Source organism: Nomascus leucogenys, chromosome 15 (assembly GCF_006542625.1).
Source record: "Nomascus leucogenys isolate Asia chromosome 15, Asia_NLE_v1, whole genome shotgun sequence".
Taxonomy (NCBI): domain Eukaryota; kingdom Metazoa; phylum Chordata; class Mammalia; order Primates; family Hylobatidae; genus Nomascus; species Nomascus leucogenys.
Genome location: NC_044395.1, coordinates 9,643,667 through 9,659,674, shown reverse-complemented (window position 1 = coordinate 9,659,674; position 16,008 = coordinate 9,643,667). Strand labels below are relative to the sequence as shown.

The following is a 16,008-nucleotide window of genomic DNA, read 5'->3' as shown; positions in this document are numbered from 1 at the left end:
GGTCCTTTCGTAGCAACTGTGGCTAGAAGCTGCCAGATGGCAAAATCTGTTCCAAGTCCCCCTAGTATGGATGGATTCTGAGCCTGAAAGAACTTGAGGATTGTATCTCAGAACCTTCATTCCAATAGTCATTGCTTACTCCACTCATTCATTCACTCATTCCCATTCACTGATTCGTCAAAATGTATTGATCCTCTGCTGTGTGCCATACACTGTGCCTAACCCTTGGGAGTTCAGAGAGAGAGAAAATGTGGTCAACAACTGGAGGAGCCCACCATGCCGTGAGGAAGACAGACCTGTGCTCAAACGACTGTGCTTAGTAGAGTTTAAGAAGTGTCATAAAATAAATAAAAATAAATTTCTATTGGCAGTCCTTTTTCGGTTAAAAGAAAATGAGGTTCGAAGTTCTGATAAATTGTAAGATGTCTCTCCCCCTCCTCTTTCTGGGCCTCTATTTGAATTGGCATGTGGGTTTGTTTTCCCAGCCAAATGAGTCAGTGGAGATGGGAATATAAATTTATTGGAGTGGATGGTGTCAGTGTTGCCCTGAATTTAAAAAGTGCCCACGCACCATTCCAGGGAAATGGAGCATTAATTGATAGTTTACTAAGTGCCAGACACTCTCTGTGTTTCTTCATTTAATTCTTACAGGAACCTGCATGGGAAGTGTTATCCTTGATGAAAGAGGACACTGAGGCTCCAAAAATTCAGGAACTTACCCAAAGTGTAGCTTATTTCAGACCACCCAGCTTCCCATCCTAAATTGTGAGTGAGGTCAAGGAAAGAACCCCTAGCATTTGCTGTGAGGGCTCAGAGGAGGCAATGGTTTCTCTTGCAGGAGAGACCCATGAGGGGAGCCTGCACAGAAGGCATGTTGGCCTGGATGCTGAGGTCGTTGGAGGGGACATGAAGAGACACAGGAGCAGGGAATTCAGGTGGAAGGAGCAGCGGGAAGAAAGTCATGGGCACACGAAAGCAAAGGGCAAAGATGGGCATAGGAAGGCACAGAAGTTTGCTTTCCACAGGCTGCTGAAGGAGAGTAGTGACCATTCCAGGGACCAGGGTGTGCCTGCCCTCTCCTTCCAGCCACCACCTTTCTCTGCTGAGTCCGTCTACAGGGGTGTCCAATCTTTTGGCTTCCTTGAGCCACATTGGAAGAAGAATTGTCTTGAGCCACACATAAAATATACCAATACTAACAATAGCTGATGAGCAAAAACAAACAAACAAAACAACAAAACAACAACAACAACAAAGCAAAAGAAAAAATCTCATAATGTTTTAAGAAAGCACGAATTTGCATTGGGCCACATTTAAAGCCGTTCTAGGCTCCATGCCACCCATGGGCCATGGGCTGAACAAGCTTGGTCTAGGAGAGATACTGAAAAGAGGCTGAGGCCACATGATGAAGAGCCTGGAGCGCCCATCTGCGAGCACTGGCTTCATTTCACCGGCATCCAGGAGAAAATTTACTGCACTTCCCTGAAAGGGCACTCGTTGTGGGCCTTCTGCAGTGAACAGATGCCGCAGGAAGGGGTTAAGGGTCTGTTTGGGAAAGTGGTTTCTAGGATATTCTCTGGTTCTGAGATCCCAGTGGTCTCTGGCCTGGGCACTAAGAAATAAAGGCTCAAAACGCCAGTCCTCAGGCAGAGTTTCTGGAAAGGCGAGCTTTTGGCAACTTGACAGCCACTGTGTGTCGGTAGGGCGTAGGTTGGTAGCCGGAACGCCACCGATCCCTGCGTGCCCCACCTCACCCCACCCCACCAGCCAACAGCCTTGCGTCCTCTGAGCAGTGGGACCCTGGCCAGGCCTCTGGTCCTGCTGGCCCAAGCCTGAAGATGTCCACCAAAAAATCTTGTTCTCCCATGCATTCCACCTCTGGATCATCCATCCTTGGCCCAACGGGAAGAGACAGAGGCTCTGTGCCCCCTGTCCTCATTGGAAGAAGCAGTGGGGGTTCAGGGATGGGGTGGGCACTGACCCTGGGCTTCCCTCTTCCCACCTCCAAGAGGGTGAGAATGGCTGTAAGGAAGGTGCAGAGGGAGCCGGGGGGCTCCAAGGTCAGTCACAGGAAAGGAGGTGGATGGCCCAGGCAGGCAGCCACACACTTGGCTGGACCCATAATTGAGGTCTGCAGTCCTGGCCAAGGTCACAAGGGAATGGACGGCTGAGAGGCTTAGAAGGGACAGAGTGGCATGACTGTGAATCACAAAGTTTATCACCCAGAAAGAGAACTCAGCATTCACATCTCCCCTTGCCGGTGACCACCCTCGCCCCCGCTCATGGCTGGTGCGGTTTCTGTCTGCATATCCGCTCTCTGGCTCCCTTGTGTTTTGCATCTTCGCCTCTCTGAAGCTCTGTATTTTTGCATTCTTTCTAACTTCTTTTCTGTCTCTGCTTCTGTTTCCACTCCTCCCCTAAGAAGGAAGAAATGTTTTATTTTTTTAAAAAACCCAGGTGGTCCAAAAAGAAAGAGAAATGAAAAAGGACCCAATTACCTTTTTTTTTCCTTTTTCTTTTCTTTTTTTCTTTCTTTTTTTTTTTTTTTTTTTTTTTTTTGAGACAGTGTCTCAATCTTTCGCCCAGGCTGGAGTTCAGTGACGCGATCTTGGCTCACTGCGACCTCCACCTCCTGGGTTCAAGCAATTCTCCTGCTCAGCCTCCCGAGTAGCTGGGATTAAAGGCACATGCCACCATGCCTGGCTAATTTTTTGTATTTTTAGTAGAGACAGGGTTTCACCATGTTGGCCAGGCTGGTCTCAAAATCATGACATAAGGTAATCCACCCGCCTCAGCCTCCCAAAGCGCTGGGATTACAGGCGTGAGCCACCACGCCCAGCCAAGGACCCAGCCATCTTTTTTGTAGTCCTTTTAATAAAAAGAAATTAGCCACAGCCACATAGGGAAACTTTAAGTTATATATGAACATAAGAGTTACCAAGGAAGTTGCGGGGTCCATTCCTGAAGGCCTTTAAAAATGTTAGGGCAATCTATCAGCCCAATTTATGTTAAGAATTTCTGTCTTGAGGTGGGGAGGAATACATGGGCTTTGTTGAATCTTGCCTGCCCCATGATGCTCTCCGAAGCTTTGGTGTTGATTGAGGGGTCTCAGCCTCTCTGTTGCTAAGAGAGAGGGTGGTGCTAACCTCTGCACAGGGCTGCAGCCAACATACTGCCCTGTCTCTAATCGCCTCTCCCGGGGACAGCTGCACACACCTTGTCCTCAAACTGGGCATTCCAGACCAGCAAATTTGGGTGATGTAAAAAACACGAAGGCAGAAATGTCAGAAGTAATTAAACCAAACGATGGCTTAAACCCCTGTAGAAATCAACACATCCGGTTTAATCACCTTCTTAAGCTAGCACAAGACTGCAATTCTGTGGAGAGGGGTTCTTTCTTTCTTTGGATCGTTAACAAGAACTGCATATCTTGAGTTTGATTTTAGTTCAGATGCTCCTGGGGAGAGGCGATGGGGGTAGGGGGTGGGGGGTGGGATGGGGGACTCAGAAAAGAGAAAAGAAATAATAAAATGTTATTCGCGATCATCTCTTCTTCCCCTCTCCCTGAGCTGAGCTGCGTCTCCCTCCTGCCTGCCTCTGTCCGCACTCCTGGTGAAGGCGCCCGCCCTCCCAGCACCCAGGCGGAGGCGCAGTGCTGAATGTGCTAAATTAGGCCATTAGAGAAATTCATTTCTCTTTATTAGTCTGTGTCAAATCCTTTTTATTAGTGGCTGGAAACGACCTCTCTTCTGCAGTAAAATGTCATGCCAGTTCACTCCTTTTATTTGTTCTGCACTGACGAGGCTCAAACTCTCACTGAATTAGTGCAGAGAGATTTATTTCCTCCAAATTTTGAACGGCTTAAGAGAGATTGGGGTGGAGGGGGCGGTCGGGAGGGAGGTGACATGGGGGGAGAAGAGCGAAGAAGGGGTCTGGGAGGGAGAAGGTGAGCTCTTATGGAGGTCACATGTCCTCAGCTCTTTGGATATAAAGTCTAACGACCATTCCTCATATCCCACTCATCGTCATCGACACTCGGCACTGGAGACCAAGTGTCCACATCTCTGCTTCTAGCCCATGGAGGATATGGACCCACAGTGGAAGATATCTGGACAACGGGAAGAAGCACTCCTGAAAAACCATTTTGTAGTGGGACACACTGAGGCTCAGGGAAGGCCAAAGTCTCTCCTCTAACTGGGAATCCTTTTCCCCACCCATCCCTGGCTCACACAGGGCCATTTGTATTGCAGGGGGCTTTGATGGCAGCTCTCATGGGCCCTGCCCTCAGGGTGGACCCCCAAGCCTAGAGCTGAGACTGCTGGGAAGAACTTTTCCAAAGTGGCTGCCAGCCTCCTCTCATGCTTTAGGGGGTGATGTTGGAGGGTAGCTTAGAAAATATAGGTCAGCCTTTAGGCTGGTACAGGCTGGGCACCTGGGGAAGGGGAGGTGACTCTCCCATAACCGTGTTGGGAACAGCTCGCGAGAAGCCCAGGACCATGCTGCAGCCACAAAACCCATGGAGTCGCTGGGAAACTGAGCCTGTCTCTCAGTGGGCAGTGCAGTGTCTCAGGGACCCCCGGGCATAAGGTAGAAGGTAGTGTCTGTGTTTATCAAGTGAGCCAGGTGGATGGAGCATGGGAGCCACAGGCGCCCCACTGACCATGACCATGGATCACAGGAAAAGCTGTGGGTGATCTCAGATGCCATCTGAGCTCTGAGAGAGCAACAGGGCTCTGGGATGGGGTGGGAGGAGCCAGACGCTGGAGCCTGGGGAGGCTGGGATAGGAGAAGAGAGGATCGGGGGGCTGACAGTACTGCTCTCTGCTCTCCAACCCTGACTGCTCAGTCCTCAGGTTGCAGAGCAGCTGGAGAGAGGGTGCCAGGCCAGTACCTGTGAAGTCTGCCCTATGCTCCATGGACTCTTAGTTAACTTGGAGGGAAGGATGGGCAGCATGTTCCTTTCTTCTGAGACAGCAGGAGCCACAGAAGACACCCCCAGATATGTCCCCACATCCATACACACAGCCATTCTGGGGAGATCTGACACCTGGAAGTGAAGGAGGTTTAGAAGACCCTGGCTGTGGTTCTGCAGAGGAGGTGCATGTTCCCTGCCGTATGTGACAATACCTCCCACCCCATCCCTGCAAGCCCAGCTCTGTCACGAGGCACCTCATGATCTGACTCCTGCTGCCTTTTCAACTTCATCTCCCTCCACTCCCCACCTGCCTACCTGGCTCTAGCCACACTCGGCTACATTTTGTTCCAGAAACATGCAAGCTCATTCCTGTCTCAAATGCCTTGCTTTTTCTCCTGCTGGAACGCCAATCCCTTAGCTCTTTGCGTGACTACGTCTCATCATCCAAGGCTTAACTTAAATGTCACCTCCGCAGAGAGGCCCTCCCTGACCACTCTAAGAAAAGCTGCTCCTCCCTGCAGAAGCAAGGACAGAAGCAGAGGAGATCACCCTCCTCTCCCTACCCAAAGCCTAGTGCTAGTAGCTGGGGGACACAGTCGTGGCAGATCTCTCATCCTTACCCCACATGCCACTCCCACTGTGTAAATAGAACACACCATCCCTGTACACATACACACATATTGCATACAAACAGCACAGAGAACGTGCACACTGTGCTCACAGCACACAAAATCAGCACCCCAGTTACATACACTACCCATCTGTGCATATATACAGCATTAGCACAACACTGTGTGTGCACACAGTGAAAACACACAGGACCCCACACAACACTTGTTCTCATTGACAACCTGCATACAACCTTGGTGCACACACATGCATATGCACGTGCACACACACACACGCACACACACACTTTGTCCCCTCCCTCCAACTAACCAGTGAGAAAAGAATGTGCGGTGACCGCAGCTGCCATGGGGTTGGGGCGGGGGCTGCACCCCCACCACCTGGCACGATGCTGCGGATTATTAGTTCCTGGTAATTTAGTGCCCTTGTACAGAGTCGATTTGTGCCTTTCATTCCTAATTGATCTAGTGGCTGTTTAAATGGCAGCAGGCATCTGTTGAGAGTAGAGAGGTTCATAAGGCGCAATAATTCATAACACCGTCTGGAATTTGCCTTTCATGTCCCTCAGCTAAACCACTGCAGGGCTCTGCTTAAATTACAGCCACTGAGGCTTTCTTTGGTATTCCACTCAGGGCCAGGAGAATCTTGCATTAAACTGGGATCAGGTTAGATTAGACTATAATATGCTGCAGTATTAGTGGCTGCAAATGAAGACTTATACTGGAGTTTAACCCCTTCACCTGGTTTTCTCTTTGTCTTCAGCCGAATGGCTAAGCTAACCCATTGTTTTCCCTACCAGCTTCCTGGTAGATCTTTCCCAATGGATCTTCTGGCAATTTGGAGCAGCAAATAGGCCACCCTTAAATACTGACCCTTTTTTTCTGCAGACTGCACACCCAGTCTGCAGCCCTGGGGCCCAGCAGTTTAGGCATCAGCTTCCAAAGCGAGGGTTGGGGAGAGAGTGTGCAGGCACAGGCTCTGCCAAGCCCAGCAGCTCCTCTGGAGCAGGAATCTCTCTTTTCCTCCCCCACTACCCCTGAGTCTGAGTAGAAAGACCCATAAAATGCGAGTGTGAGTGTAGATGTGGGTACGCACTTACTGTCTTTTTGTCCAAAATTGTTAAAATTCCAAGATGGATAGGCTCCTAGGGGTTCCCCCACCCACGTACAAATACCATATAAGCTAGATATTCAGTCCTTCTCTGTGTGCTCGGTCACGGTGTGCTGCAGGGGAGACCATGGTCTGTTTGCCTTACTTACTGTGTTCTCGGTAGGACGCGGTGGCTCACACCTGTAATCTCAGCACTTTGGGAGGCCAAGGCAGGCAGATCACTTGAGGTCAGAAGTTTAGACCAGCCTGGCTAAAGTGGTGAAATCCCCTCTCTGCTAAAAAAAAAAAAAAAAAAAAAATGATTTGGGCATGATGGCGGGCACCTGTAATCCCAGCTACTTGGGAGGCTGAGGCAGGAGAATCACTTGAACCCTGGAGGCAGAGGTTGCAGTGAGCCAAGATCATGCCACTGCACTCCGGCCTGGATGACAGAGCAAGACTCTGTCAAAAAAAAAAAAAAAATGGCTTACTGTTTCAGTATGGTAGCCACTAGCCACATGTAACCTCTTAAATTTAAAGTAACTAAAATTAAGTAAAATTAAAATTTCAGAGTCCTAGTTACAGTAGCCATATTTCAAGTATCCATTTGCCTCCTGGGGTTAGTGGCTACCATATGGGGCAGTGGAGATTGCAGAATATTCCCACCATTGCAGAAAGTTCTGTTGCACAGCGCTGGCTAGACCATCCCCTTGGGCAGAGGCATGGGGGCCAGGGCCAGGTCCAACACACATTCCTCCTCCTTGCCCAGCAAATGGGACTACCTCAAAAAAAAAAAAAAAAAAAAAAAAAAAAAAAAAAACCTACATTGCATAGTCCCAGGAGTCTGGGGAGACAGACCAGAGAGGGATGTGCAGATGCATTTTTGGAACTGCAGTGGAAGGGAATGGGACTCTCTGGAGTCCAGCGTCAACAACCCGTGCACTCACATGCACACATACTGTGGAAATAAAGGTGCTGTGGACTTATACATGCAAATACGCCTATACACATATAACATATATATTTACCAAATACTTTTTGAGATCCACATACATCTAACTAGATTTTGGACATACAGTGATAAATAAAGTGAGCTAGATTCCTGCCCTCACGTAACTCACAGTCTAGTGAGGAAGGCAGACAATAAAACAAACAACTCAGGGACTATCAGTGTAGGTTTGGCGGTGAGGGAATGGGGGTCAGGAGTCAGAAAAGCTTTCAAGAGTTGCTGATCTCCAAGATAAAATCCACAGAGCCAGGCCGGGTGCGGTGGCTCACGCCTGTAATCCCAGCACTTTGGGAGGCCAAGACAGGCGGATCATGAGGTCAGCAGATCGAGACCATCCTGGCTAACATGGTGAAACCCCGTCTCTACTAAAAATACAAAAATTAGCCGGGCCTGGTGGTGGGCACCTGTAGTCCTAGCTACTTGGGAGGCTGAGACAGAAGAATGGCATGAACACAGGGAGGTGGAGCTTGCAGTGAGCCGAGTTCGCGCCACTGCACCCCAGCCTGGGCGACAGAGCAAGACTCCGTCTCAAGAAAAAAAAAAAAAAGATCCATAGAGCCATTTAGGTAAACACTTTGGCTCACATCTAGATGTCATAGAACCCCCCACCCCGACCACCACACACACCCTCTTCACTCATTGATTCCTGCATTCACCAAATATGTATTAAGTGTCTGCTATGAGCATGCATGCCAAGGTCTTAGGGATATCAAGATCACTAAGTCAGGTAGAGTCTTGGAGGAAAACAGTGAGCAAATGATTTGCATCACGTAGTGATCTAAATAATCATTGCATCATTGTGTGATGACCTAACACACTGAGTCTACCAAGACTCAGGACAGGTGGAGACATCTGCCCACCATGTGTGGATGAGTCTTCAGGCTCACATATGTCTCCTGCATGCACTTGCAAGCACACAAGTGTTTGTGCACATCTGTCACCCTTAGCTGGCTCCAGAAAGCCAAGAATGGATCTATGACCTACCACGAATGTTCACATCCAGGACTTCTCTGGACACTCCCCACATTAGCCTTTCTAGGTTGACTCTCAGCCAGAAATGGACACCTACTTCTTGGAAGGTTTATAATCCATCATCCCTCCCCAAATATTCATGCAGTTTATCTGACCAAAGAGAAAAGGTAGGCGACCAGTGGGTAGGGACAGGAGCCTCTTAAGCCCACAAGCTGGAAGAGTGGACCCTCCTTGCTAAGGCACAAAGTGCTGCCATCTAGATTGACCATAGGGACTGGGGATGTTATCAAGGAGTGGGACCTTGGGAGAAGTGACGGGAACGTGGGCAGGGGAGCCTGGTAGCTTCTGAGCACAGGTAGCTGCACGGTCTCTGTGTGTGCGCATGTGTGAGCTCTTGATGTCCCCGCAGGCACCCTCTTTTCCCGCTCCTGACGCTGCTGTTTGAGAAATGTGAACAGGCCACCCAGGGCTCTGAGTGCATCACCTCCGCCAGCTTTGATGTGGACATCGAGAACTTTGTCCACCAGCAGGAACAGGAGCACAAACCCTTCTTCAGCGATGACCCAGAACTGGACAATCTGGTAAAGACCCTCCACCCTCTACCCTGGCTAGAGTCTTCCTACCCTCTGACCCCCTTCAAAATGCCCTAGAAATGATCCTTTAATTTACCAACAAAAGGTTTTGAGTGCCCACCATGAGTCATGCACTAGATGCACCAGTCTTGCAGCCAAGAACCATTTCTAAGTGCCTTAAGCCAAGAGTTCCATGCACAGGCTTTGCTGCCAAAGTTCTGCCCATCTATGCTGAGGGTGACACTAGCATCTTAGCACCCACCCTTTTACAGTGCAGACAGGAGGAAAGAAGGGTTGTAGCAGCCAGAACATCTGGGGTAGCTGTTCTGAGTCCTGGAGTCCTGGCATGTTAGCAAATCTGTCTTGGGCTGTCCAGAGAGGAGCTAATAGTTGATGTGCTACTGTATGGAGGATGAAGGTAACTGATGTTGGAGCACATTAATCGAGAGAAAGACCTGACATCGATGTGCTGAGGAGACCAGTGGAGGACCCGTTCATTCTGGGGACAGGGTAGATCAGGTTCCCAAACCTAATTTGTCAACTAGAGCATAACTACAGTTTTATAAAAATACATATTTCTAGGCCACACCACCTCGGAATTGTGATTCAGTGAGTTTGGTGGGAGCCTGTGAATCTACATTTTAAAAAGTTTCCTGGGCAGTTGCAATTGTCATTAGGTTTGGTAACCACTGAGTTGGATGACATCTGAATTCTTGTGTAGTTCTGGGAATTCTGCGGAGAGAGCAGTAGAGAGGTTGCTCTGTTTGTCCATTACTCTAACTAGTCATCTTGGAATTATTAACCACAATTATTTATTTTTGTGGGTGGATTACCCAGGTTATGCACAGTGAATTTGGAAACTCTGGAAAACTCTCCCCCACAAATTGATTAATGATAGTGCTATCCTCTTGCATTAGAGTTTAACTGGTACCTACTTCCAAAAGGGAAACAGAATTAGAAAAGAAAAGGTGGTTCCAGAAAGGAAGAAAAAGAACACACACACACACACACACACACACATACGCGTGCACGCGCACACACACACACACACACACACACGCTGCATCTGCAGAACAGGTGTAACTGGTTTTGGTATTCTGTGCTGTGAATTATCCACACCACTGCTTCTCTCAAGAGCTGAATATGTGACTGTATGGAGTCCAGAAGAGCTGCCAGGAGAGCCTACCCTGGCCTGAAGCTTTGTGAAGTGTCATGATGGGTGGAGTGTTTGAAGAGCAGAGGAGGCCCTGCCAGAGGATAAGGGCTCGCTTGCTGTCGGGAGGGTCAGTGAAGGCATCTGAGAGCCACAAAGCCACCTTTTCTCATCCTGGGGCATCCCTTTCCCTGCCTCGGATTGGCAGCCCCCTTCCCGGGAGGTGGGCCATTGTCTCTCAGGTCCCACGGGAAAGCTGCCCTGTGCAGGTGCTCCAGTTGCAGGCTGGTTTTGCGCTGCCCTGTGCTCTGGCTGATCAGAACCATAGACTGCAGTTGGGGAGCAGATCCTCACAACCTAGACCCATGGCAGCCAGGGGGCCAGGAGATGCCGCAGCCATTTCTGTAGGAGCTGGGATGGACCTGGGGGGCAGGGCCCACTCCCTTCATTTGGCTCAAAAAGAAACTGAGGCCTAAGTTGGTAAGAAAATATCGAAAAGTAAACTGGGTAGCTAATGTGAAACAACTGATACCTTCTTAAGAGGGAGGAGTTCTGGGGGAACAAATTTCTCATGTCCTACCCATCACCACCTGCCAGGTGAGCTCTGGAAGACCCACCAAGAACAGCCTCCCATCCTAGCTCAGCCTGGAAAACGCCCAGGTGGCCACCTCCATGCTCTCTCCTGGCCAACATGATGTAGGTTCCCCAGGGTTCTGTTCACTCAAAGAATCATATTTAGAATCAATCCAACAGAACTTGGTTGTGTGTTTGCCACATGCCAGGCCTGACCCAGGGACGTGGATGCTGTGGAAGCTGCCCTGGTGGCCCCACACTGCCAGCGTTCCCTGGTCTTCCATCTCAGGCACTGGGCTGGGAGTGTACAGCCATTGGAGCAATCCTTGGACATTCCATCTACTTGGGTGCACCTGATTTCTCTAGTTGAGTTAGCCATGGTCAATGACTGGTTGATTGACTGGCTGATGATGTAAATGGAGATATTTGAAAGAGCGCTATCCAAGCCTCACCACTACTATCTGTGTGATTTGGATGACTTAACTCCTTTGAAGCTCGGTTTCCTCATCTGTAGATCTAACACACCTGTCTCGTGTGATGGTCATACAAAATTAATGAGATGGCGCTGGGAAATGGCCTTTAAAAATGCCTGGTATCTGGAAGGTTAATCTCAAGTGCAGGGCCCCTCCGACAAGGTGCTCCAGTTCCTCAACCTCATATCCTGGCCACCAAAGAGACCTTGCAGCCAGGACCCTGAAACTTGATGTGGGGAGTCAAGCAGTGCCCCTTGTCACCCCCACCCCTGGTCCTGTGTCAGGAAGGGGGAGATAAAGAGGCCAACCACCGGAGCCATCATTAGAACAAGAATCATGTAGCCAGCACAGCCGAGATACACATAATTAGAAATTAGAAAAAGGTCAGATCGCGTCATTATCAGCTCAATCAGCTGCCGAGTGCCACAGCCAGTTAATTTGGCATCTGTATTTTTTACAACCCTGCACACGTAGCCCAACGGACTGTAACTCTTTATCTGGACAGATATACTGCGCAGCCGGGCAGGGACATAAAATGAGAGACCCCAAGCAAATGAGCTGAGATAATTGAGAGATTTATTTTTTATATATGTGTGTGTCCGGGCGGCTTTCCTTTGCCCTTGAATATTGACTTTCATAGGGATTGTCAGGAGGGCACTTGGGTCCCCAAAAACTTTGTCCCTTGGAAGTTCCTCTCTCCCCCAGGGTCCTCAAGTCCCACTTGGGCCCTGCTTTCTCCCAGGCCCTGTAAGCCTGTGGTCTCCAGCCCTACCAGCCCCCCATTTGAACTCAAATCCTCCCCATCCCCAGCTGGCTGCCCCCCGTCCCCCAAGCAAGTTGCCCTGTACCACACTCCCCTGTGTCCCACAGTCACCCAGGGCCGCCCCGAAGATCAGAGAGGTTCCCAGATTGTAGATTTCAGCGGGAACTTCCCTCCCTGCATTAGCCACCTGCTCCCACAGTACCTCTACCAGAGAAGAAACAGATTCGTGAACCATTAGAGGGAAAAGCCCTAGGGAGGGCCGGGCACAGTGGCTCACGCCTGTAATCCTGGCACTTTGGGAGGCCGAGGCGGGCAGATCACATGAGGCTAGGAGTTCGAGACCAGCCTGGCCAACATGGTGAAACCTCGTCTCTACTAAAGATACAAAAATTAGCCAGGTGTGGTGGTACATGTCTGTAGTCACAGCTCCTCGGGAGGCTGAGGCATGAGAATTGCCTAAGCCCAGGAGGCAGAGGTTGCAGTGAGCCGAGATCATGCCACTGCACTCCAGCCTGGGCAACAAAGTGAGACTCCATCTCAAAAACAAACAAACAACCCTAGGGAGAAGCACACCCTATCTCCTTTTATAGCCTGGGATGTAAGTTCACAGAAGGAAGTTACTTGCCAGGACCAGAACCCAGGTCAGCTGACTCCTGATCCTCCGCTCTGCCCACAATATCACACCACCACTCCTCCTTCACTTGCAAGTAAAAGTGCCCCCGATATCTCTTTCCCTGCACCCACACTCTACCTCCCCATTTCCAGGGAACGAGGGTGGCTTTCCACCCTCATGGTGGTCAAGCTGCAATGCCCCTGGCTGGCTCCCCTGGGAAAGGCCGGCTTCATCCTTCACTCCCTCCACTCCAATCCCCACAGCCGCAGGGGCTCACCAGGACGATTCCTAAGCTGGGCCCACAGATCCCCTCCTTGGGCCCACCAGCCTCTGACTGGCAGTTGGTAAAGTTTGTAAAATTTGCAAGTTCCCCAAAACCCTTTGAAAGGTAAAAGCTTTTGTTTTATAAAATCTGATTTACGGGCCCCCAGTGCAGGGCCAAGGTTTTATATATTATGCAAGATTTCAAACCGTGGCTGTAAAACGTACGGTTTCAGTTTCATGCATGGAATTTTTTTATGTGTAAATTTTTTAACATTTATGGGGCACGTTTTAATGAGACTCTGGTGTGGCTCGAGGGACAGATTACGGCTGCCTGACCGCAAAGCCAGCTCTAAAATGGGGCCCCCCAGGCCCCTGGGCCCACTCTGAAGAGGCAGGGTCAGAGGCCGGAGGCTGTGGATAAGCAGGCACGTGAAGGAATCAAGCCAGAGCTCTGGGCCCAGAGGGCTCAGGCCAGCGGCATTCAGAGACTTAGCCACTTTGGCCTTCAGTCCAGGCTCTCTTTGCCTAGACAGGAGCAGAAAATCCCACAGACACCAAGAAAGAGAAAGGAAATGGGAATCATCAACGCTGGTAATAATGAACATTTATAGAGCACTTACCAGGTGCTGGGTACTGTTCCAACTGTTTTACATATATTATCTTATTTAATCCTCTTTCTAAACCCACAAGGCACATGTTACTATTATCCCCATTTTAAGAGGAGGCAATTGAGACAAGAGATGCAGTCACCATCACGCAGCTGGTCCATGGCCCAGGCAGGAATCAAATATAGTGCAAGACTCGCACTCCAGTGACCACACCCAAAGCAGCTCCGGAGCTAATATCTTCTTCCATCTTTCTCTGGGCCAGGTCTTGTTTTTCATTTTCTTCTAGCCACATCGCATTTAACCCACAGTGCAACTCTGAGGAGTCACTATTATTATCTTATTTTCCAGGTGAGGAAACTACAGCTTAGAGATTATGTAAATTGTTCAGGGTCTCACCATAGGTGGAAGACCCAAGACACCCAAGACCTAAAGCCCTGAGTGTCTTCTTTGCTGTTTAATTCTCACAAGAGCCCTATGAAGTAGTTGTTATTATCCCCATTTGACAGAGGAAGAAATCAAGGACTAAGAACCCTATAGCCAATAAATTACATAGCTGGGATTTGAACCAAGTGGATCTAACTCCCGAAGCCCACCCTCCTTCCTCGGTACCACTGCTTTCCCAAATTCTGAGGCCATCAGAAGGAAAGTGCCAGGTTATTGACTCCAAAATGATTTAACTTGTCCTGCGTGATGGTTTCCACAAAATATTTGTTTTGTCCCCGAATCATCAGGCAGTTCTCCAGTCACTGGTATTCACCTTTTTCTCATGTCCCATTTCTTGTTCTAGTGACCCCACACTTCCAAATGATCAGGCCAAGCTGGCCTGGTCTGGAAAAATTCCTGATTAGATTTGAGCGTTGGCAGCCACAATGACCCACAGGAAATATCATAGCACGTTAAGGAATGTGTGTTTATAAATTCCTTCTTCTGTCCGTGAGGGAGAATAGTTCCAGCTTCCCAATTTGCAAAAAGGAAGGAGAGGGTGAAAGGAATGTGCCTGCAAAACAAAGATGCCTCCCTAATTCCTGCATGGAGCTGAATGGGTTCCGTAATCTCTGAGCCTCAATTTCCTTATCTCTAGGGGAGATAATATTGCCTGTGTCCCTGCGGTGACGAGACTCAAATGAGATAATGGAGAGAAAGCATTTTGTAAATTGTAAAGTGCTGTGTATACAAATGTTTTGAAAGGCAAGAAATTATTATTATCAAGTGGAAAGGCCATGATCCTACAAGAGAGGCAACCACTGAGAGAGGCATTTGATGATGGAGGGAGGACCACATTGGTATGAGGAATTGACATTTCTTGAATGGCCGCTATATGCCCAACACATTTGCATACATGATCTTATTCAGTTTTCACAACAACTCTAAAGTGTAGGTATTATTGTCATCCTAAATTTTGCAGATAAAGTTTAAACTACTTGTTCAAAATACCCAGGCAGAAAATAATCAGTGTGGGACATCAGACCATATGGCTTTATAGAAAATAAGAAGCCCTGTTTTTGTGTACTTTCCTGGGACTGTGAGACTTGTGTACAGTGGTAGGAGACTAAAATGTGAGGTTGCGTTTGTTTTGCCTTTTTGATACAGACTTCTTAGAAAAAGAGGGCTGAATCATTATTTTGAAAGAGAAGAGAGGGAAAGAAGCTGAAAGACGGAGCAACACCTGGGGAAAGGATTTAAGGATGCATTCACCGCATTTGGTGGTGATGTTAAATTAAGTGGCATTGTTATTGCTCTAGAAGACTTGGAATAAATTTTCACATGACCCCGATCATTTAGAAAAATAGTTTAATAAATCAGAATTTTCTAACTTAGAGACAAAAATCCAAAATTGTAAACACAGGATAGAGGATGATTTACTAAACACAAATATGGGAGTAAAAAAGACCCTGGGAGTTACTATTTTGTCACTGGCTGGACATAGAATAGCAGTAGAAAAGCCAATGGGATATCAGACATTATTAGAAGAGATTATTTTTACAACTTGCATGCATTTGGTTTACTGTGGTTTATAAAGCATGTTTACATCATTATCTCCTTTAGCCCCTTTCAAATCTTGTGAGTTAGAGATGAACATTATCCCCATTTTACACGTAAAGACACTGAGGCTCAGAGAAATCACGGAATTTGCCCAACGGCACCCAATTAACAGAGAGAGGGCTCGGACGCAAATCCAGGCTGCATGACAATGAACCCACAGTGTTCCTGCCCTGCCAGGCAGCCCCCTAACCTTGATGGTGTTGCCTACCTTTCTAATATTGAACAGGTCCTACATATTCATTGCCTCAGAATACCATTATGATTTACTTTACCTCCTTAAATCTTTAAACCAGTTCCATTAGCCCATAAAAAAGTAATCCTTCAGCTGCACTTT

General features: G+C 48.5%; 1 protein-coding gene across 5 annotated transcripts in view; it reads left to right on the top strand.

The window, feature by feature from the left end:
• The window catches only part of PKNOX2 (PBX/knotted 1 homeobox 2), a 319,311-nt gene that overhangs the window by 262,977 nt on the left and 40,326 nt on the right, over positions 1-16,008 (top strand). For all 5 annotated transcript variants that reach the window (XM_030828928.1, XM_030828929.1, XM_030828930.1 and 2 more), the window contains one exon: positions 9,022-9,193. In XM_030828928.1, coding sequence (XP_030684788.1) covers positions 9,022-9,193 — 172 coding nt within the window. The remainder of the gene's footprint in view (positions 1-9,021; positions 9,194-16,008) is intronic.